General features: G+C 47.6%; 1 protein-coding gene across 8 annotated transcripts in view; it reads left to right on the forward strand.

The window, feature by feature from the left end:
- LOC104935066 (histone deacetylase 4) overlaps positions 1-18,962 on the forward strand; it is a 47,552-nt gene that overhangs the window by 18,929 nt on the left and 9,661 nt on the right. For 7 of the 8 annotated variants that reach the window (XM_027276065.1, XM_027276069.1, XM_027276066.1 and 4 more), the window contains 8 exons: positions 5,639-5,988; positions 9,116-9,266; positions 10,316-10,439; positions 12,086-12,204; positions 16,783-16,911; positions 17,014-17,123; positions 17,439-17,573; positions 17,675-17,867. In XM_027276065.1, coding sequence (XP_027131866.1) covers positions 5,639-5,988; positions 9,116-9,266; positions 10,316-10,439; positions 12,086-12,204; positions 16,783-16,911; positions 17,014-17,123; positions 17,439-17,573; positions 17,675-17,867 — 1,311 coding nt within the window. Of the gene's footprint in view, positions 1-2,658; positions 3,087-5,638; positions 5,989-9,115; positions 9,267-10,315; positions 10,440-12,085; positions 12,205-16,782; positions 16,912-17,013; positions 17,124-17,438; positions 17,574-17,674; positions 17,868-18,962 lie in introns of those variants that run through there. The other variant, XM_019262608.2, reaches the window with a different exon arrangement.

An 18,962-nucleotide genomic window follows, 5' to 3' on the forward strand; every position in this document is an offset into this window, starting at 1 on the left:
GTGTAGTACGTCTATAAAATGACAGAAAAATGTGTCTTTAAATTAGTTGTCTCGATCGAGGAGTTGAGTTTAGACGAGGGAGTGTTCTGAACTTTAATCAAACGACAAACAGGTAATGAAATAATCACCGGTTTGATCTGGATTCTGCAACCAGTGCTCAGCTCAGAACATCGTCACGGATCCGGATGCGTTCCTGCACGTACTGCACCTGAACCTTCAACACCCACCCTCTCTCTACGCCTCGTGTGTTATGTCTCTGCCCCGCGTTCACCCGGCTCCTTCCTCTTAAGCTGCCGTGCTGCAAACCGTTGTATGACGTCAGGGAAACCGCGACGAGTCGGGGCTCGCTCGACGCGTCCCTCCCTTTTTTTTTTTCCCTCTTTAAACTTTTCCTCTACCCTGTCGGAGCTCTGTCTTGCGGGTCACCATGCCATTTTGGCAATCAGGCAATCAGTCGTCGCTGCGGGTCTGCAGCCAAGAAAAGCTCCTATCGCCTCTGAGAGTGTGAGCTTGCACGGAGGCTAATTCAGAGCAGCTGAGCGAGTCAGCGGGAGAAAGTAACGTAGGCTGATGCTCACCCATCCCACCCTCAGAGACTAATCAGTAAGCGGACCGCAGCTATCCCCCCCCATCAACAGATGTGCTACTTGTTGCCTCTCATCTCGCCCCGCTGCTAAATTCACAGTGAAACCCTCGTACAGAGCGTCCCGTCTTCTTTGTCATCTTCTTGCGTGATCAAGATTTTACCGAGGCCCGCTCACACCAGCTCTGCTCGGCTCAGCATGACATCTATTAGGCCTAACGAGTGTTGAGCTCAGGCAGTCAGACCGTGGGATATACACTCAGAGAACCGAGTCTCAAATCAGAGAGACGTCAGCCCTCTGCATTGTCTGGTATAAATAGATCTGCAATTGGAGCCAGAAGAGTTGTGGAGTGCGCCCGAGGGGTTGTAAACAGATTGTGATTTGTTGCGGGGAGATGGAGGGAAGAAAGGTTTGGGAGGGAAAGCGAGTGAGCGGAGAAGAACGGGCAGGCGGGCCGGAGGATAGAGCGATGAGGAGGAGGATGGAGGGCGGCGAGGGGAGGAACCTGCTGAAAGGGAAGGCGTTTGAGGATGGAGAAGAAAGCTTCCACCTGTAGCCGAGATGTTCACATCATGTCACGGAGACTCTCGTAGACGCTCAAAGGAAATGCGAGGTCTCCCTCCTGGAGAAATCACTTTCAGTTTGACAAACCGGAGCTGAAGTCTTGATCTGCGAAACTTGTCAGTTGTGTAAGACTCCTGCGGTCTCCCCGCGAGACGGCACGTTTGTCTTTGTTTTGGCGTTCTCTGAATTGCCCTCATGTATTGTCTTCTATCTGGCACACATCAGTAAACTGACGGACGTGTTTGACGTCATTGCTTGTATACAAAGATGTGCTGATATCGGAGTTTATCCTCGTCAGAGTGGCAGCCAGCTTGGCCTGATAGGCTTCTCATTGGCCATAAATGTGTTTTATAACCTGCCTGTATGCCACCGTGTTTCTGGGTAGTTGACTTTGTGTGTGTGTGTGTGTGTGTGTGTGTTGTGACCTTTGAGAGAGCGGGTTTCTCTATGAACTCTAAGATATAGTTAATTATGCTGCTGCTGTTGCAGGGCTGCAGATGCTTTTCATTAATGTCTTGATTACATGATCAATTGTTGGGACAGAAATCGAGAAAAATAAGCAAATTATCACGTTTTGTTTTGCACTTTTTGCTCGAAAAGACGCTTAAATAGTTAATTAATGATCTAAATAATGCAAGTTAATATTTCCATCGATCAGCTTTAACCTGATACGTATCCAGAATAAAGAGGGGCAGCACCGTTTGTCTCATTTCAGATGAAATCCTTTGAATTAAAGACTTTCTTTGCCCGATTCGCACGGCTCGACGTTGCACTGCGGCTGCGAGTCAGACGCTCAGACCGGTCAAACCTCCACAGTCAAACTCTGACACCCTGTTTGTTTATTTCATGAAGCAGCTTCTGAATCTTTACCCTGCAAAACAGAGACACAAAGAAGTTTCATTTGGTTTGAGCGAGAGCGAGCGTGCAGGGGTTGAGTGACGTAGATGGTGAATGAGAGTGAGCGAGCGGCATCGCTCAAGTTAGTTAGTTCAGTTTATTTGCACACAGCAGCATAAAATATACGTGACGGGATGTCAAGTAGAGGACAAAAATACTAAAAACTAATAAATAAAAACACGATTTTAAGCCGATAAATGAACAGAGAGTTCATGAAAGCTCCTTGGCCTCGTCACGTGTGCAGTTTTACAGATATTTTGTGAATTACAAGCAACTAAATATCAAAACAAGAGACCCAGACATTAAAAATCTACAGTAGCAAAAGCCTGAGATGACAAACAGCAACAATAACAATGCTAATCCTGAATTTTATTACGATCCTCCAGTATTTAAATATCGAGGGGAGCCTCCCCTGCAGGGAAAGTCCTTACTCTGCTTCACCTGAAACCATTTTGTGGTTTTATTTGTTTGGGAAATGCAGGCAAATTCCAGGCCAGGAATTTGAGCACACAGTATTAAAACCACACGAGAAAAGAGAGCGAGCGAGAGAGAGAGGGAGAGGGATGGTTATTATAAGGAGAGGACGGGTGGGGGCGGACGGGACGCCTGCAAGTGTGTGGGAGATATTTGATGCACTACAAACCCGGCGAGGAGGGTTTTCCTTGGCCTTAGAAGCAAGGAAAGCAGGTTGAGTGGGGGAAAGAGCAGGGAGGGTAAGGAGAGAGAGAGAGAGAGAGTGGTGTGACGTTGGTTCCTGGAAAAGCAGAGGGCTGCAGAATAAACAGGCTGCATGCCGGAGACTGCCCTGTGATGTCACCACTGGGCAAACGAGGGACGAGGGGAGGAGAGAGAGAGACGGAGAGAGACGCCCATGAGGTTAAACAGCAGAGGGGATGAACGGAGAGTAACAGAGGTGGAGAGAGAGAGAGAGAGAGCGGAGGAGTCAGATGAGCAGGAGTCATTCTGTGTGATAGACTGAAGGGTGGAGGAGGAGGAGGAGGCTGTAAAGAAGAAGGAGGTGAAGGAGGAGAGCACTGATGGGTACGTTCAACGACGACGTTTTGCTGCCGGTGTGCGACAGAGCTGCCGTGTGAGGTGTGTGTGCATCATCGATAAGTGTGTGTGGCTTTGTGTTCGATATCCGGTGAGGAACATTTTGTACTGTGTGTGTGTGTGTGTGTGTGAGTTATGGATTTGCATTAGCCAAGATTGGAGCTGCAATGCTTTGACAAGTGCAGTCATAATCCTGTGCAGGAAACGAAGCCTTTTTCCGCTGAAGCGTCACCGCTCGCCGAGCATGTTTACTGTGTGTGTGTGACAGTCAAACTGCAGATTGAGGTTCGACTGCTGCAAGAAGAAGTTTGTAGGAGTTACGTCCCTCTCCACCTCGGCTTCAACTGCCAAACTGTGACCGTCCAAAACTGAGGGCGTCGCTGCGTTTGATTAAACGCCGAGCAGCTCGTTAGCCGGACTCACAGACTGGAAGAAAGTTCCTGAGATTAACAGCAGACGAGCGACAAAAGGAGGAAATGTCAAATCTCACAGCGCCCGACTGACTCACGCTGTCGTCATCACCCCCCACATGACATGACGGCGGTCCTTGAGGAGTTTGTTGCATGTTTTGTTGCTCCGCTCTCCGATGACACAGCTGACTATAGCCATGGGGGTAACTGCTCAGCTGCTGCTGCTGCACGAAAACACAAAGTATGAAGTTTGAAAAGGCTCCAAGTCGAGCTGACGTTCAGGAGGAGAAGGAGATCGTCTGTGAGCGTCCGGAGGATGCATGAAGAGAAAGAGAGTGTGTTTGTTTTGGACACCAGCACGTGCAGGATGCTCAAAAAAACTGGAGTAGAAATGAAAGATCAGTTCAGTGTGACCAGCGTTCTCTAAACGTTCCTCAAATGTTCTTTAGACGTGTTTTCACACCTTGATTGAGTCGAAGTGTGACATCCTAAAAACAATCAGAGGTACAAACTTCAGCTCTACTTCTGTCTTCCTTCCTTCGTTTGTTTCTTCCTTCCTTCCTTCCTTCCCTTGTTCCTTCGTTTGTTCGTTCCTTCCTTCCTTCTTTCCCTTGTTCCTTGTTTGTTCCTTCCTTCCTTCTTTCCCTTGTTCCTTCGTTTGTTCCTTCCTTCCTTCTTTCCCTTGTTCCTTCGTTTGTTTCTTCCTTCCTTCCTTCCTTCCTTCCCTTGTTCCTTCGTTTATTCGTTTGTTCGTTCGTTCGTTCCTTCCTTCCTTCCTTCCTTCCCTTGTTCCTTCGTTTGTTCCTTCCTTCTTTCCCTCGTTCCTTCCTTCCTGTTTCCTTTCTTCTTTCTCTCTCTTCATCACTTCCTATCTTCTTTCTCTCCTCTCTCACTTCCTTACTGTCCTCTTTCACTTCTTTCCTCCCTCCTTGTCTGCCTTTCTTTCTGTCTTCAGTCTCTCCTCCCTTCCTCCTCCCTTCTTTCTTCTTTCCTTTCTGTCTCTTTAGCTCTTCACCTCCTCAGTCGTATTTCTGAACCACATTTTGAGCCGTGGGTGTGAATGTGTCACTGGGTAATGCTCTGTGTTAAGTGTGTCTGTGCTCTGCTGTGAAGTGTTTGCCTCTTTATTAACACAAAGTATCTCTGGCTCTGGCCACGCTCTCTGTAAACATGTAGGTAAATAATCGGCCAATCGGCTCCTATTTATTCAGATTTAATGTGGAGGAAGCCGTCTGATTGGAAGGCTTCCTGTGCAGTGATTTGTGGGTGACTGAAGGTCTGCGCCTCGCCGGGTCAATGCGATCTTTGTCAGATGTCGCCGGGCTTCAGGTGTGTGTGTGTGTGTGTGCTGCAGGTTTTTGTGAATGTTCTTTATTGCTTCTCGTTATCGTCTCTTTTAGTCAATCAAAACCTCAATTACAGGCGTCTGTCAGGCTGCACGTGGAGGTGGAGGTGTGTTATTATCAGGTGAAACTCTCACCGTCATGGTTTACACAGCAGTGTGTGTGAGAACATGCAGATCTTTGTTTTCATTAAATGGCAAAAAAATCTGTTAATTAAACTCTCAAAGCTTCTTTGGACCTTTTTGATGCTTCAGTACTGGAGACAGATGTCGCAGCAGTTTGGTGCCAGCAGGTTTAAAACACACTCAGAGCAGAGACACACACACACACACACACACACACACACACACACACACACACACTAAATAACATCATTTCATTAAATCGCGTTCAGTCACATGACGTCTCTCCTCGCCGTTATTTTAGGATGAAAACAAACAAAGACGGTCCAACAACTCTCTCCTCTTTCTTGCTTGTTTATTTCTTCCTTCTTTCATTTTTGCCCTTAGTCTTACTTCTTTCCTCTCTTCCTGTCTTTTTTCTTTTGTTCCTTTCTTCTTTCATTTGCCTTAAGTTTTCCTTTTCTTTCTTTTCCATTTGTTCGTTCATTTATTTCCTGTCTTCCTTCTTTCGTTCCTTCCTCTCTTCATGTATTCCTTTTCTCTTTGTTTGTCTGTTCCTTCCCGTATGTCCTTCCTTAAACACCAAAGTGCCTTGTATGATCAGTCAAAGTGTCCTCGTCCTCCTCCTGCTCTAACGTCTCTCTCGTCTCTCTTCGTCCTCACAGTGGACATTAACTCGGCGCTCCCCCTGCGTCTCCCTCCGGCCGCCATCCCCATGGACCTGCGCGTGGACCATCACCAGCATCAACAGCAGCAGCAGCAGCAGGTGTCCTCGCTGTCCCCGCCCGGGCAGCAGTCGTCCAGCCCGGGGTTGATGGGCGGGACGGGCCAGGCCGGCGGTGGCGGGGGCGGCGGCGTGGTCGGGGCCTCGGTGCGCGAGCAACAGCTGCAGCAGGAGCTGCTGACCCTGAAGCAGAAGCAGCAGATCCAGAGGCAGATACTCATCGCGGAGTTTCAGCGGCAGCACGAGCAGCTGTCCCGTCAGCACGAGGCCCAGCTCCAGGAGCACATCAAGGTACGTCGCTCACCTGCTGCTGCTGGATCAGAACGCAGCAGGTTAGACGGCGTGACGTCGGGCCGCGCAGCGTCTGAACGCCGCCTCGATCGTCACTTCACACCAAAACATAATCTGTTTCAGGAGGAAGGCTGAGCGGCTGCAAATGTTTTGGTTTGATATAGATTTATGTCCTTCACTTCAGGTTTGACAAACCGTTTGTCTTCACTTTATCTCGTGGAGTCCACTTCATTTATTCCTCTGCAAAGATCGAGTGTATCGAGTAAACTTGGCTTTAATTTTCAAGGAGAAACAGCATCATAAATCATTAAAGCTGTCGCCCAACGTACATAAAAATACGATTAAAGCTGCACAAAAGAGTTTATTTATTTATTTATTTATTTATTTATTTATCTATCTCCTCTGCAGCAGTCCAGACTGAGCCAATTTTAAAAGTGACCAAACAAAGCCGAGCGGCTCTTCATTCAGTCTGCGACAGGATCTTCATTAACAGAGAGAACAGCTCTGTCAGCTCTAAACAGCAGAGGAAGGTTCATGTAGCTCAGCTTCAGGACCGACAACCAAGCCTGAATCCTTCCTTCCTTCCTTCCTTCCTTCCTTTCTTGCTTCCTTCCTGTTGTCATTCTTTCCTTTGTTTATTCCTCCCCCTGCTTTCCTTTTTTCCCTTGTTCCCTCCTTCCTTCATCACTTCCGATCTTCATTCTCTCCTCCCTTTCTTCCTTCTGTCCTGTCTTTCTTGTTCCTTCCTTCCTTCCTTCTATCCTTCCTTCCTCCCTCTCTTCCTCCCTCCTTCTCTTCCCTTACCCCTTCCTTCCTTTCTTCCTTTCTTCCTTCCTTCCTTCCTTCCTTCCTTCCTTCCTTTCTCCCTCCCTCCCTCTCTTCCTTCCTCCTTCTCTTCCCTTATCCCTTCCTTCCTTCCTTCCTTCCTTCCTTCCTCCCTCCCTCCCTCCCTCTCTTCCTTCCTCCTTCTCTTCCCTTCCTTCCATCCTTCCTTCCTTCTTTCCTCCCTCTCTTCCTCCTCTCCTCTTGTCGATAACGTTGTTACGAGGGTTGAGGAAACACGTTTGACGGACGTTTGTCGCGGTGTGTTGCGTAACCAAAGCGTCACGTTGTACCCGACTCTAAATATCGGCGCTCGTATGAAGATCAGACGTTTGACTTGAACGTGTCGTATAACGGATCACACGCCGTGTCGCCGTGACCTGGAAATACAAAGTGAATCTAGATCAGCACGCCCACAGTCTGAAGCTCTGAGGCGTCGGGGGGGCCCCTGAGAGCGCCGCGGAGCTCCTGTGGGGCTGAAATGTCGTATAAAAATATTCCCGTGTTTGTTCTGTGTGAGTGTTAAAGCTGCGATATGAATTATAACTCACGTACAGATGAACTACTTCTTTCTTCAGGACTTTGAATAAAAGTCTAAAAACGGAGTGTGGGGGCAGAGATCACATTAAATGATTTTAATTCCTCGTCTGTGTTTGAGTCGTACTTCTGTCCTCGCTTCTTTTCCTTCATTCCTTTGTTTTTCCACACGTCTCCTTCCTTCCTCTTTTCCTTTCCTTATGTTGTGTCTTCCTTCTGTCCTCTCCTTTTCCCTTCCTGCCCTCCCTACTTCCTTCCTCTCTCCTGTCCTTACTCTTCATTTTTGTTTTAGGTTCCTTCCTTTCTTCTCCCCCTTGTTTCTTCCTTTTATTACTTCCTTTCTTCATCCTCTCCTCCCTTCCTCTTGTCTGCTTTCTTTTTCCTCTTCTGTCTCACCTCTCCTTGTTTCCTTTCCTTCTGTCCTCTTATCCTCCCTTTGTCCCCTCTGTCCTCTCCTCTTGTCCGTCTCGTGACGTTGAAGATGAGCGATGCCGTCTGAAGCGCCGTCTGATCTGTGGTGGGGCTGCAGGGACCACTCAGGTGGAGGCCAGTGACGCACAACCTGAGCAGGGAGGCCCGGCCTCAATCAGCCCCATTCACAGCCGCTGTGTACACACACACACACACACACACACATATTAAACATACACATCCTCTCAAATGTCAGCAAACACACAGTCACACACACTCTCATAAAGTGGGAGTTATCCTGCAGCTCTTCACAGTGTTAGTCAAAAAGGGAAAGTGTGTGTGTGTCTCTGGTCTGTTGAGCCACAGGGGTTTTTGGTGTGTGTGTGCATGTGGGTGTGGAGGTTACTTTGAGCCTTCCCACCCACTCATTCCCCCTCCACCGACCCTCCGACGTTCATTGAAAGCCAGGAAAGAATCGAGGCTTCGGGTTTGGAAACGATCCAGAGAGCCGCCGAGCTTTTTCTCACGAGCGCCGCCTCACCTTCCTCTCACCTTCAGCCGCTAATTTATTCACCCGCTCGTCTCAAACATTCGACGGCAAACACGAGAGCACGTCCCCGGCCACTGAGCGTCTATTTAGGGAGCCATCAGAAGTTGATTACACGCAGTTACAGTAAACTGATCAAATATTGCCGTTGGGCGTGCGACGGTCGGAGGAGCGGGACAGCTCGCCTGTTTGTTGTGTGTTACGGAGACGTTAAGGAGTTGTCTGTGCCTCAGGTCCAAGAAATGTAACGTTTGATTGATGCTCTTATCAACACGACACACCGAGGTCTCATTCAAGGACGCTTCAGTTTTTCTGTCCTCCTTCATTTAGTCCTCTTCTTTACGTTGTGTCCTCCTTCTTTAGAATATAGAATATATATATGAATATAGATCTTTATTGTCACAGGTACAATGAGATTGAAAGTGCTTCTAGTCAGTCAGTGCAACATAAGTTCCTTCCTCCCTCCTCACAGGACACAGTCGGTTTGTCTCGTCTGTATAAAGGCCTGAGGAGGACAGAGTTTTAATGTAACAGATGCTCTTCTTCTCTTCTCACTCTTGTTTTTCGGAGTGATGAGGAAGCGAGCAGATTGGATTATGTGCCTCATCCCCAGTTAAATTGTTTATGTTTATTTAAAGACTTAAGCCTGTGGCCTGGGGTTTTTATAGAATTGCAAAGGTTTTATTTTATTGCCCCAAACAGCTGTCGGACTTAAAAGCACGAGGAGCGGAATGTAAATAGACGAGAAAAGTAACAAAGCGATGATGTTCGCGATGATGAACTTCTTCTTTTGACGTTTTCTTCCCGCAGCAGCAACAAGAGCTCCTGGCGTTGAAGCATCAGCAGGAGCTGCTGGAGCACCAGAGGAAGATGGAGAACCACCGCCTGGAGCAGGAGCTGGAGAAGCAGCAGAGGGAGCAGAAGCTTCAGCTGCTGAAGAACAAGGAGAGGGGACAAGAGAGTAAGTGGCGCACTAGACGGGAAGCTCACACCTCTTTGGGTGTTTTCACACCTCAACCACTAAAAACAGCTGAAATCTGTGAATCACTCGCTCGGATTGTTTCTTGTGTACTCACGCGTTGCTGCGGTTGTTTCCCGCCTCTCCGGCTGCACGACGAACATCCAGTTTGATTGTAAAACGACGACACAAAGAAATCCAGTCACTTGTAAGAGCGGACGACCATCAGGGCTTAGCAAGAACTCTTCATTCACTGCAAGGTTGAAAGGACCGTTGAGTTAGTATTCATAGTGTGTGTTTCTGTGCATGTTTGTGTGTGTGTGTGTTTCCATTTTACTTGGAGAACCTGTGTATTTACCGCGGTAAACGAGCTGTATTAGCTGGTGGCCTTGGCGAGGACTAAGCCAAGTTATTACCGCTGCCTGCTGGATGTCTCTCAACAGTTTATTGAAAGTGAGTGGACAGGAGTCCTTGAGAGCCGTTTACACACTATATGGAAAGTGGTTACAGATCGAGGCTGCGACCGTATGAGAGAGAGAGAGAGGGAGAGCGACGGCTCGGTGTGTTTGCTCTCACATGTACCTGCGCGAGTGCGGTCTGTGGTCGGTTTTTCATTTATTTTTCCTGCGCTCTCGCTTCTCCTCCGGGCCGTGACGATCAGGCTGCACGGACACGTCCCAAAAAATGTCATTATCAATTCATCTGCTGCTGATTTTTTCATCGATTCACTGTTTGCTTTTCTAAATAACATATCAGGCTTGTTTACAGTCCAGAACCCAAAAAAAAAGTATTTTAAAAAAGAGAAAACTACCAACTTAGATTAGATTTTAAGCTCACGTGATGTCATGCTGTACTTTTGAAGCTTAGACGACATAAGAAGACGTTTACTTTAATGTATCAGCTGTAAAGAGACAGTGCTCAGATTCTGAGTGAGCCAAGCTGGAGGTTCAGGGGTTTACGATGCTCAACATGTTCCCAGTTTGAGTCCAGACCCAGGCGTCTTTGTTGCCCCATCATCCCACTAACTATCAATCTTCGTCTTCACTCCATAGGCGCCGTAGCCAGCACTGAGGTGAAGATGCGGCTCCAGGAGTTTGTCCTGAACAAGAAGAAAGCCCTGGCCCAGCGGAGCCTCAACCAAGGAGGCCTCCCAAATGACGCTCCCTACTGGTACCGGTGAGGAACAGCTACTGCTCGAATACACACAGACAGAAAGTAGATCAGCAAGACTTCAAGACCATCACCTGCCTCGCGTTGATAAATCACTGTCACCCGTGTCTGCTTGAGAACTGTGAATTTAAAGGTTGTAAGCGGTGCAGTAAAGTAGAAGCGAGCTGCAAACACTCATAAGTTGGGATGGTAATCCTCTCCCTGACAGCAGATGAATAATGTATTGGATTGTGTCTTTATCTGTCAGCGAGCTTCCCGTCTTCCTCACCTGCTCCACTGTACGAGCCTGACTGAAAGACGGATCGAGCAGGGTTATAAAACAAAGACGGGAACGCACTCGTACACGTGAGAGCAGGATATTGGAACGTGATGATAGGGCGCTCTCACAGCCGAGCATCGGCCTTGAATATTTATTGTAGCATCTCTAGAGACCTTTGCAGGTGTGTACATTGGCTGTTTCCTGCTCGCGTCACAGGCTTTATTCTTTCTGTTGGTAACCGTGTACACATTGCATGACTGGAGACTCGGTTACACAAACCAGAGAATGCAATACTATTAAAGCTATTTACCTCCATATCTTAGGGGTGAAGGAAGTGTTTAGATCCTTTGCAAACAGTACGGAAAGACGAGGTCCAGTGCATTCAAAGTGTTACTTCAGTAAAAGTACTTGCACTTAAAGTAACAAAAGTAGAAGATGGTCCAGTGGTGTTAAGAGCGAGCAAGACAGCAGGTGGTTGAGCGACGTAGAAAGTGAATGAGAGTGAGGGAGCGCCGGCCTTGCTGAAGCCGGATAATCGGCTAAATAATAAAGTTAAGTCGCGTTCAGCACAAATATTAACGCAGCGGCTGATCCCGCCTGAATGAACAGTAATACGTGAGCGTTATTTTTTGTTGTAGCGTCGGGGAATTTAACCTAAAAGACGTTTTTATCTGTGGGTTGAGTCCTGAAACTTTATTTAGTAGTGGTGCAGTGTTTTGAATTTAAATCAACTCATTTAAAAAGAGTTCATTTGGGGATTTTCTGTGCTAAAATAAAACTGAAGCTGATTGTGTGTTTCGCATCTTTAAATAAGACGCAAAACAACCCCAAAAACTGGCAAGTTATAGTAAAAATGTAGTCGAGTACAAAGCAGTACAGTACAAAGTGCAGTACTTGGATAAATCCACTTTCCACTGCTGCTGGTTTGTAACGTCAACATTGTAGCTGAGTGCCAGACATGATTTCCAAACGATGTTCTGTGTTTCGTTTTGGCACTAAAGCCATAAAATGCAAATCCATAACCAAATAAATAAACGTTACATAATCTCGATGTGTGACCCAGTGAAACACCCACAAGCTCTGAACAGCTCGAAGCAGCACAAACTTTCTCTTTCCATATCCGTCTCTGTTCCTTTCTCTCCATAATGTGAAATCTGAGTGTGTACATCCGCTCGTCAGGAACACGCATTTGGTCCGAGGCCAGCTCGGCTTAACTTTGCCTACAAACGCCACCTTATTCTTGTAGGCAGCGAACAGATGGCGGCACACGTCTGCAGGCCTTGCCAAGGGATTTGCATGATGCGTTAATCATACAAATCTTTGACAGCCATAAAAGTTAGTGACTTTGTTCGGATTCATTCATTCAGTGTGTGTGTGTGTTTGTGTTCTACAGCAAAACCCAGCACAGCTCTCTGGACCAGAGCTCGCCTCCGCAGACCGGCGTGTCCACCTACAACCACCCGGTGCTGGGCGTCTACAACCCCCGGGATGACTTCCCACTGCGAAAGACAGGTACAGCAGAGAGTCTGTGCACAAACACGCAACTGTAGCTGCTATGCAAACTCACGTCTGGCATAATTTAGATGGCATCGGCGCTCCGCACCATTAATCACATTCACATTAGGCTGTCAGGGTCTCCCTGCATCCCCCACATGAGTGTTAGAGAGTGTTGGTGGTTCAAGAGTTCAGTGGAGTGAGAGAGGCTTTTAACATTTCAGCAGCTGACGTTTTATTAGTGTTTAATAGTTCTTTATCTTCAGGGGTCGTTTTAAAGCGGCGTCTTACGACACTTGATCCTGATACTGACAGTTTTTAGCCGAGAGTTTAGAGATGGGGTGAATATGTTCAGCTTGGAACAGATTTGAGGCTCTAATTTCACATTGCCGGACGTTTTCCGCTGCCTTTAATTTGTTTGATAATTGCATATTAAAACTAATCTCCTCGTGCAGTGCAACGATTACTTCTGAGGTTCCCCAGGGCTCTATTCTCGGCCCTTTAATGTTTTCAATCTGCGCGATACCTCCGGGTCGAGTCGTTCAGAGAGGGGCAATATTTCTTTTTACTGTTAAACACACACATTAAGGCCAGCAGACCTTTCCCCTGTTTACTCACTCATAACTCGTCTTAGAGACGTCAGATCTTGGACGTCCAATCATGTTTTGATGTTAATTGCTGATAAAAAACCTTTGGGCCTGAAACAAATTGATCTGCTTCGATTGTTTTTTCCATGAGAGACGCGTGGCTCAGCTATTTAACTCGGTAAGTGTTGTAAGAAATCAGCTTAGATGTTCGGAGTATGTTGGCGCTGCCACGAGTACTAAAAATAATAAACGTGTGGTGCAGTATGAGGCTGTAAATCTTAGGGTCGTTTCTGAGTTTGCAGACGTTTGTCGACTCGCGAGCATCGCTAAGAACAGATTCTTTATTCTCATCTGTCTGTTTCTTCGTGTGATTATTTATCTATTTACCTTCAGCTCGTATAAAAACACAGCAGGCGGGGGACCTGTGGCCTTGAGAATTCATTTTAAATTGTCGTTTAATTAGTTTTACTTTCACTTTTACTGCCCTTATCGGTTAAGCACTTTGTAGTGCTGTATATAAATAAATGTTATCAACAGAGGGAGCCTGGAAAACACTGCTGCTTTGAGGAGCTTTGTCTTCAATCTAACGTCCTTGTGTTTCAAAGTGAGGAAGCGTTCACAGAGTAACACCAGCTGTTTGCAGTGTGTTTTTGTCAGGTGTGTGTGTGTGTAAAGTGTGTAGTGGTGTGTGCGGTGGTGTAGCCCGTGAAGCAGCGGTCGTCTTACAGTGCAATTATTCACTTAGTGCAGCGGCGGGCGGCTACAGCCCAGCCCTGTTGACTCTGAGTCTTTGGGCTGCTTGGCTACGACGGCAGATAGACCACAGTTGACTCTGGCCCACACGGCCACATTCCACCCCAAGAGAGGAGGAGGAGAAGAGAGGGAGGAAGATGGAGAGTGGTGGCTTCGCTGACCAGTTAAAAAACCTCAAAAGACATTAGAGGTGGAGGACGGAGGGAGTGAAGAAGGCGGCAGCTGGCACGATGATGCCACAACTTGGAAGATGGCGAGTGTCGGCTCGTCCCTCGATTTCTATAAGACCGAGGATTGTACTCGAGAGAGGAGAGGACCTGTGCCACCCTGATATTTGCCCACAGCGATGACGTGCTTTGCGGGGTTTACTTATGGTAATGGCAGCTCGGGAGAGGTTAGAGGCTCTTTTATATCACCGCCTGGCCATAAAGTTAGAGGACTGGCACCCGGCGGCTCCCAGCAACGGTCAAAGGGAGCAACAACACTCTTTTGTGCATCTCCCATCTCTGACGTTTGAGAAATTTATTGCAGCACATTTAGAACAGTGTGACGACACGTTAAGGTAAAGGTGTCAGCGCCGATTTGTTGATTCAGCGACAGCTGCGGTTACTGGTGGTCTCCAAACGCTCCTTAAAAACAGAAATACAACAGAAGAGCAACTGGACGACGATTTCTGAAGATCCTTCCGCCTCTAAAAATGGGCAAAGACGTGAATCATGCTTCCCGCCTAAATCTGCCCTGTGTCTCACGAGTTGATTTGTAGCGGTAAAGCATGCAAGGCAAGGTAGGGTTGCGTGACAAGAGGCGCCTTGTGAGAAACCTGGAGCCTAAAATCATGCAGGGGATGAGCGAGCATCGCATGAACATAAAACATGCTCTTGTGTGCGGCGCATGTTCTCGCTCACACATGAATGCATCAGAAAGACGGAGATGGGCTGGGAAAGTTCGAGGCCGTGTAGCTGTTCTCTTTGATAGACGCCCACCGAGGTGTTTTTTTGTAGCCTAACTGGGGCAGCCCGTCCTTCACACGGATACAATGGCACATAGGCAGACTGGTACTGTACCGCACATGACGTCGGTTGAAAAACCCCAGCTCGCCCGTGAACACAAAAGCAACATGCGGCCGTCTGAATACAGGATGTCGCTCACTGAATACACAACCTTTCACCTCGGCTGTGAGGCCCATTTTAACGAGGCGACAATGCACCATCTGTGCGTCGATATCATGTGTGATTGTATCCTCGGATCCTGGAACAAAGCCAGAGAGTTTGACGTCAGGTTAAGGTCGTGTGAGATGGATCCAAGACAGCTTCTTTTTTTTTTTTTTTTTCAGTAGGCACGTAGCTCTGATTAAATAAAGATTGCAAAGTTACGATCTCATGATATCAAGCATTATTCAAATTGTTCTGTATCAAGTAGATTTTTGGCTCATCTTCACGGTCACAGCTTCAGTTTTTTTTTAATTCTCTGTACAGACGGGGAATAAAGGATTGATGCCTCATACAAAACCTTGTCTATCAAGACAGACAGCAGTAAATACAGAAACACTGAAGAGGAGGAAAAAAAGCTTTGAAGGTTAACGGACACTTAAACCTTATTCTGCTCGGGATGAATGACAGCAGATATTGTACTGACAGTCTGAACTAGGCGAGATTTAGCTACTTCCATATTAATGATTAATACAGATTTTGTAGTTCAGGTCTTAAAGGTGCAGTGTCTTAGATTTAGAAGTATGTTGAACCCACTGTCGGTATAAAGAATAGACGGCGTATACGTAACCCAAAATCTGTGCTACCTGGACCTGAGGATGGCCGAATGACGCCTGGTTGCTCAAACAAGCCGTCCACCTGTCAATCAAAGCGTCCACACTCTTAATCCTGCATAACTTTAAGCCTTAATATAATGTGACCAGGTGAGTTGTATATAAATTCACCCTCAGTACAGTTGTCATGAACGGGTTAAATTAGCTACAGAGAACAAAACTGTTTTTTGTACCAGGCTGTAAACATGTTTATTTCTGCTGTGAAACATGGGGACTTATGGAGACTGACTCACTTCTGGAGCCAGCCTCAAGTGGACGATTGAGGAACTGCAGCTTGTGTTAGATGACAGCAAATCCTGCACACTGGAGCTTTAACTTAAATAATAAATGTTAATAAATGTTTAGTTGGGCCACGATACTCTGACTTGTAGTACCGACATGAATCAGTTTGTTTCCTCAAAGGGATTTTACATGCGAGTTTGTTCCAGGTGAATGTTTCAGTATGTTTATAATAGCAGATTAATTTGGTTATGTCATAATTGGGGTTAGTGTGTGTACCACATTGGATTCGGTCCCTTCTTTGATGATTTAAAAATTGGATAATGAATAGTGAAATTATGCGAGCTTGCCGCTGATTGGCAGAGCAGAATAAACGGAGCATTAGCCTCCGTGGCAGAAGCCAAGGTGACATGCCGTTCCCGTCTCCACGTCTCCATTCACAAGTCTGTGTCGGTGTACACAAAAGGCCTCGAGGCAATCAGACATGGCTCCCAAATTGGAGCTAATTGCTTTTTCAGCCGCAGTGTCACCGGGAAAACGGATCAGGATTTGGCACGTTCAAAAAGAAAGACCGCACGTCTAGCAGACAGGTTTCATAACTGACAGATCAATGAGTCGAGCTGCCGGTTTAAGATGAAACCCGCGAGACTGAAGCTCAGGTGACTCTCCCGCCCTTTACATTGATTTGTCCAAACCGCCGCCACTTATCTGTAACGCCGAGGAGGCTGAGTGACTCAACGAGGCGGTTAACTCACACCAACAACGCGGCAGTGTTTGACCTTCGTCAGGCTGCAACAAGAACCCAGACACACCCTGTTTTGACAGATCGGGCGTGGCTTCTTGAACTCTTCTCATGCTACAGCTTGTCCGTCCTTCCATCCGTTCTCCTGGGCTTACCCGGGGTCGGGTCGCGGTGGCAGCAGGTTTAGCAGAGCAGTTCCTCCAGAGGGGGGTTTCCTCCAAAGGTAGGCTCCTAAATCAGATGCCGAACCACCTCAGCTGGCTCCTTTTTGATACTCCGAGCTCCCTCGCAGATCCGCAATCTCATTCTTTCAGTCACTACCCAAAGCTCACGACCATCGGAAAATCTCCAGTAAAACGTCGCCGCACCAACCCGTCGCTCCCATTTTCACATCAAGATCCTGCGACATTATCCGTGCTGGTGTTCGATATGATTATGACATTTGGTCTGTCTCCTCTCCGTCCTCCTTTCAGCCTCGGAGCCCAACCTGAAGCTTCGCTCCAGGCTGAAGCAGAAGGTGAGCGAGCGGAGGAGCAGTCCGCTGCTGCGACGTCGCGACAGCCCCATCACCACCGCCAAGAAGCGCTCACTCGACATGGCAGGTGAGGAGACGCACAAGACGCCGTCTGTCGCTTTTAAAAAAGAAGTTTGATTTTCATCTTCTGTATTTGATTTGTGTGTGTGTGTGTGTGTGTGTGTTTCAGACTCTGCGTGTAGCAGCGCCCCCGGCTCAGGCCCGAGCTCCCCGAACAACAGCTCCAACAACATCCCCAATGAGAACGGCATCACTGTGTCAGTCTCCAACAACACGGAGGTAACACACACACGCTGCAGGGCACTGCGCTGTTATGACTTCACACACGTACGTGTTTTATTCTTTAACTCTTGGTTTAATAAGGCAGAACTTGACCTGTTGACCTGGAGCCTGGGTGTTCATAAAGATTTGCAAGTTTCTCACTTTCCTGCAGAAACACGAGCTGCAGTCCTGAAGTCTTTGTACGAGATGAACCCAAAATAAAACGTTTTATATCACGTAGGGTGCAAACTTATCTCTTTCCCCATGTGTGCAGCCCTGCAATGTCTTTTTTTCATGACGCAAACATATAAATCATTTAAATGTGCTTCCCAGGCGTCCCTGGCCCAGAGGCTGTGCAGCGGTGCTGAGCGTGGCTCCGTTAACCAGCTGTCCCTCTACACTTCGCCATCCTTACCCAACATCACCCTGGGGCTGCCCGCCACAGCCACGGCCACGGCTGCTTCCAATGTGAGGAGGAGGAAACCGCTGCCAAGGCGGCCAAATTGCAAGCAGACGAGCGTTCGTTCAAAATCAGCCTAACCTCCTTCTTCTTCTTCTTCTTCTTCCAGGTGACGTCGACGCAGCAGGACGGAGGTCTGCAGCCGGCGCTCTCCCTCAGCCCTCCTTTCCTCTCCGGCGGCCACTTGACCCCTTACCTGGCCGAGGGCGGAGCGGGGACGGGCGGGCACGGCGCACACAGTCCACTGCTTCAGCACATGGTGCTCATGGAGCAGAGCCCGGCGCAGAGCCCCCTGGTGACAGGTAGGAGCGCTGAGCGAAGTTTCACAGTGATAAAAGAACAATCGCAGCTCTATCAGTCCGTGACACACAAAAAAAAAAAGAAGCAGCGCGTCGTCACACTCGCTGAGATGTGTGGTACACTGTGTGCCCCCTCACGCTGACAGACGTCCATTCATTTGCTAAAACTAATGAGCTCCTTTCATATCTCAGCGCGCGCTACGAGAGTGTGACATGGACGCATTGTGCGTCTGTTCCCATCAGCTCATTCACTGACTGCCGCTCTGCTGCTATTCTGAGCGCGGCGGTAACAGTGAATGGGCAATGACGCACATACAGACGCACGTGTGTGTGTGTCTGGATGTGGACAAGGACGTGCACGCCCACACACACACACACACACAGGCCAGCAAAGCAAAGAGTAAATTAGAGTCCAGATGCAGTAATTTACTCCTCTGCTCAGAGTCGAGAAAGTGTCATCTACATTTTCAAGGACCTCCAGGATGATTTTCCAGGCTGGATCAAGCCTCACTTTCTTCACAAGGATGATGCACTGTTAAAAGGACAGACAGGATCCGACGCTGCTGCTGCGGTGAAATTACAGTATTTTCCATTAATTTGATTGGTGGAGAAGTCGAGCCGGATCCAACTTTAAATATCTCTGAAACTGGGACTATCTAAACTCTGTTGTGTTTCACGAAGCAGCTTCTAAATCTGAGTCTGACTCGAAATTTTACGCTGCAAAATAGAGAAACACAAAGAGGTTTAATTTAGTTTGTGTCCGACAGAGCGGTTGAGCGACGTAGATGGTGAATAAGAGAGAGCGAGCATTCAGTTTCTGGCCAAGACGGCTAAAACGAAATCAAAATAAAACAGATAGAAGACACGCAGACGGTATTAAAACACAAAGCAAGCTAGAAAAATAATAAAAGTACAATACACCCCAAAGATTTAGTGCATAAGTCTCTCCATCACTTCACCTCATAGAAATAAAACATCCGAGACAGGATGGAGCACTCGCTTCACCGCAACACCTGATCTGAACTTTTCCGCAGCACAGATGGTTCTTCTTACTCAGTTCACAAATACGTCTGCTGACTAATCTCCGGTCCAACACCA

Source organism: Larimichthys crocea, unplaced genomic scaffold (genome assembly GCF_000972845.2).
Source record: "Larimichthys crocea isolate SSNF unplaced genomic scaffold, L_crocea_2.0 scaffold288, whole genome shotgun sequence".
NCBI classification, from domain to species: domain Eukaryota; kingdom Metazoa; phylum Chordata; class Actinopteri; family Sciaenidae; genus Larimichthys; species Larimichthys crocea.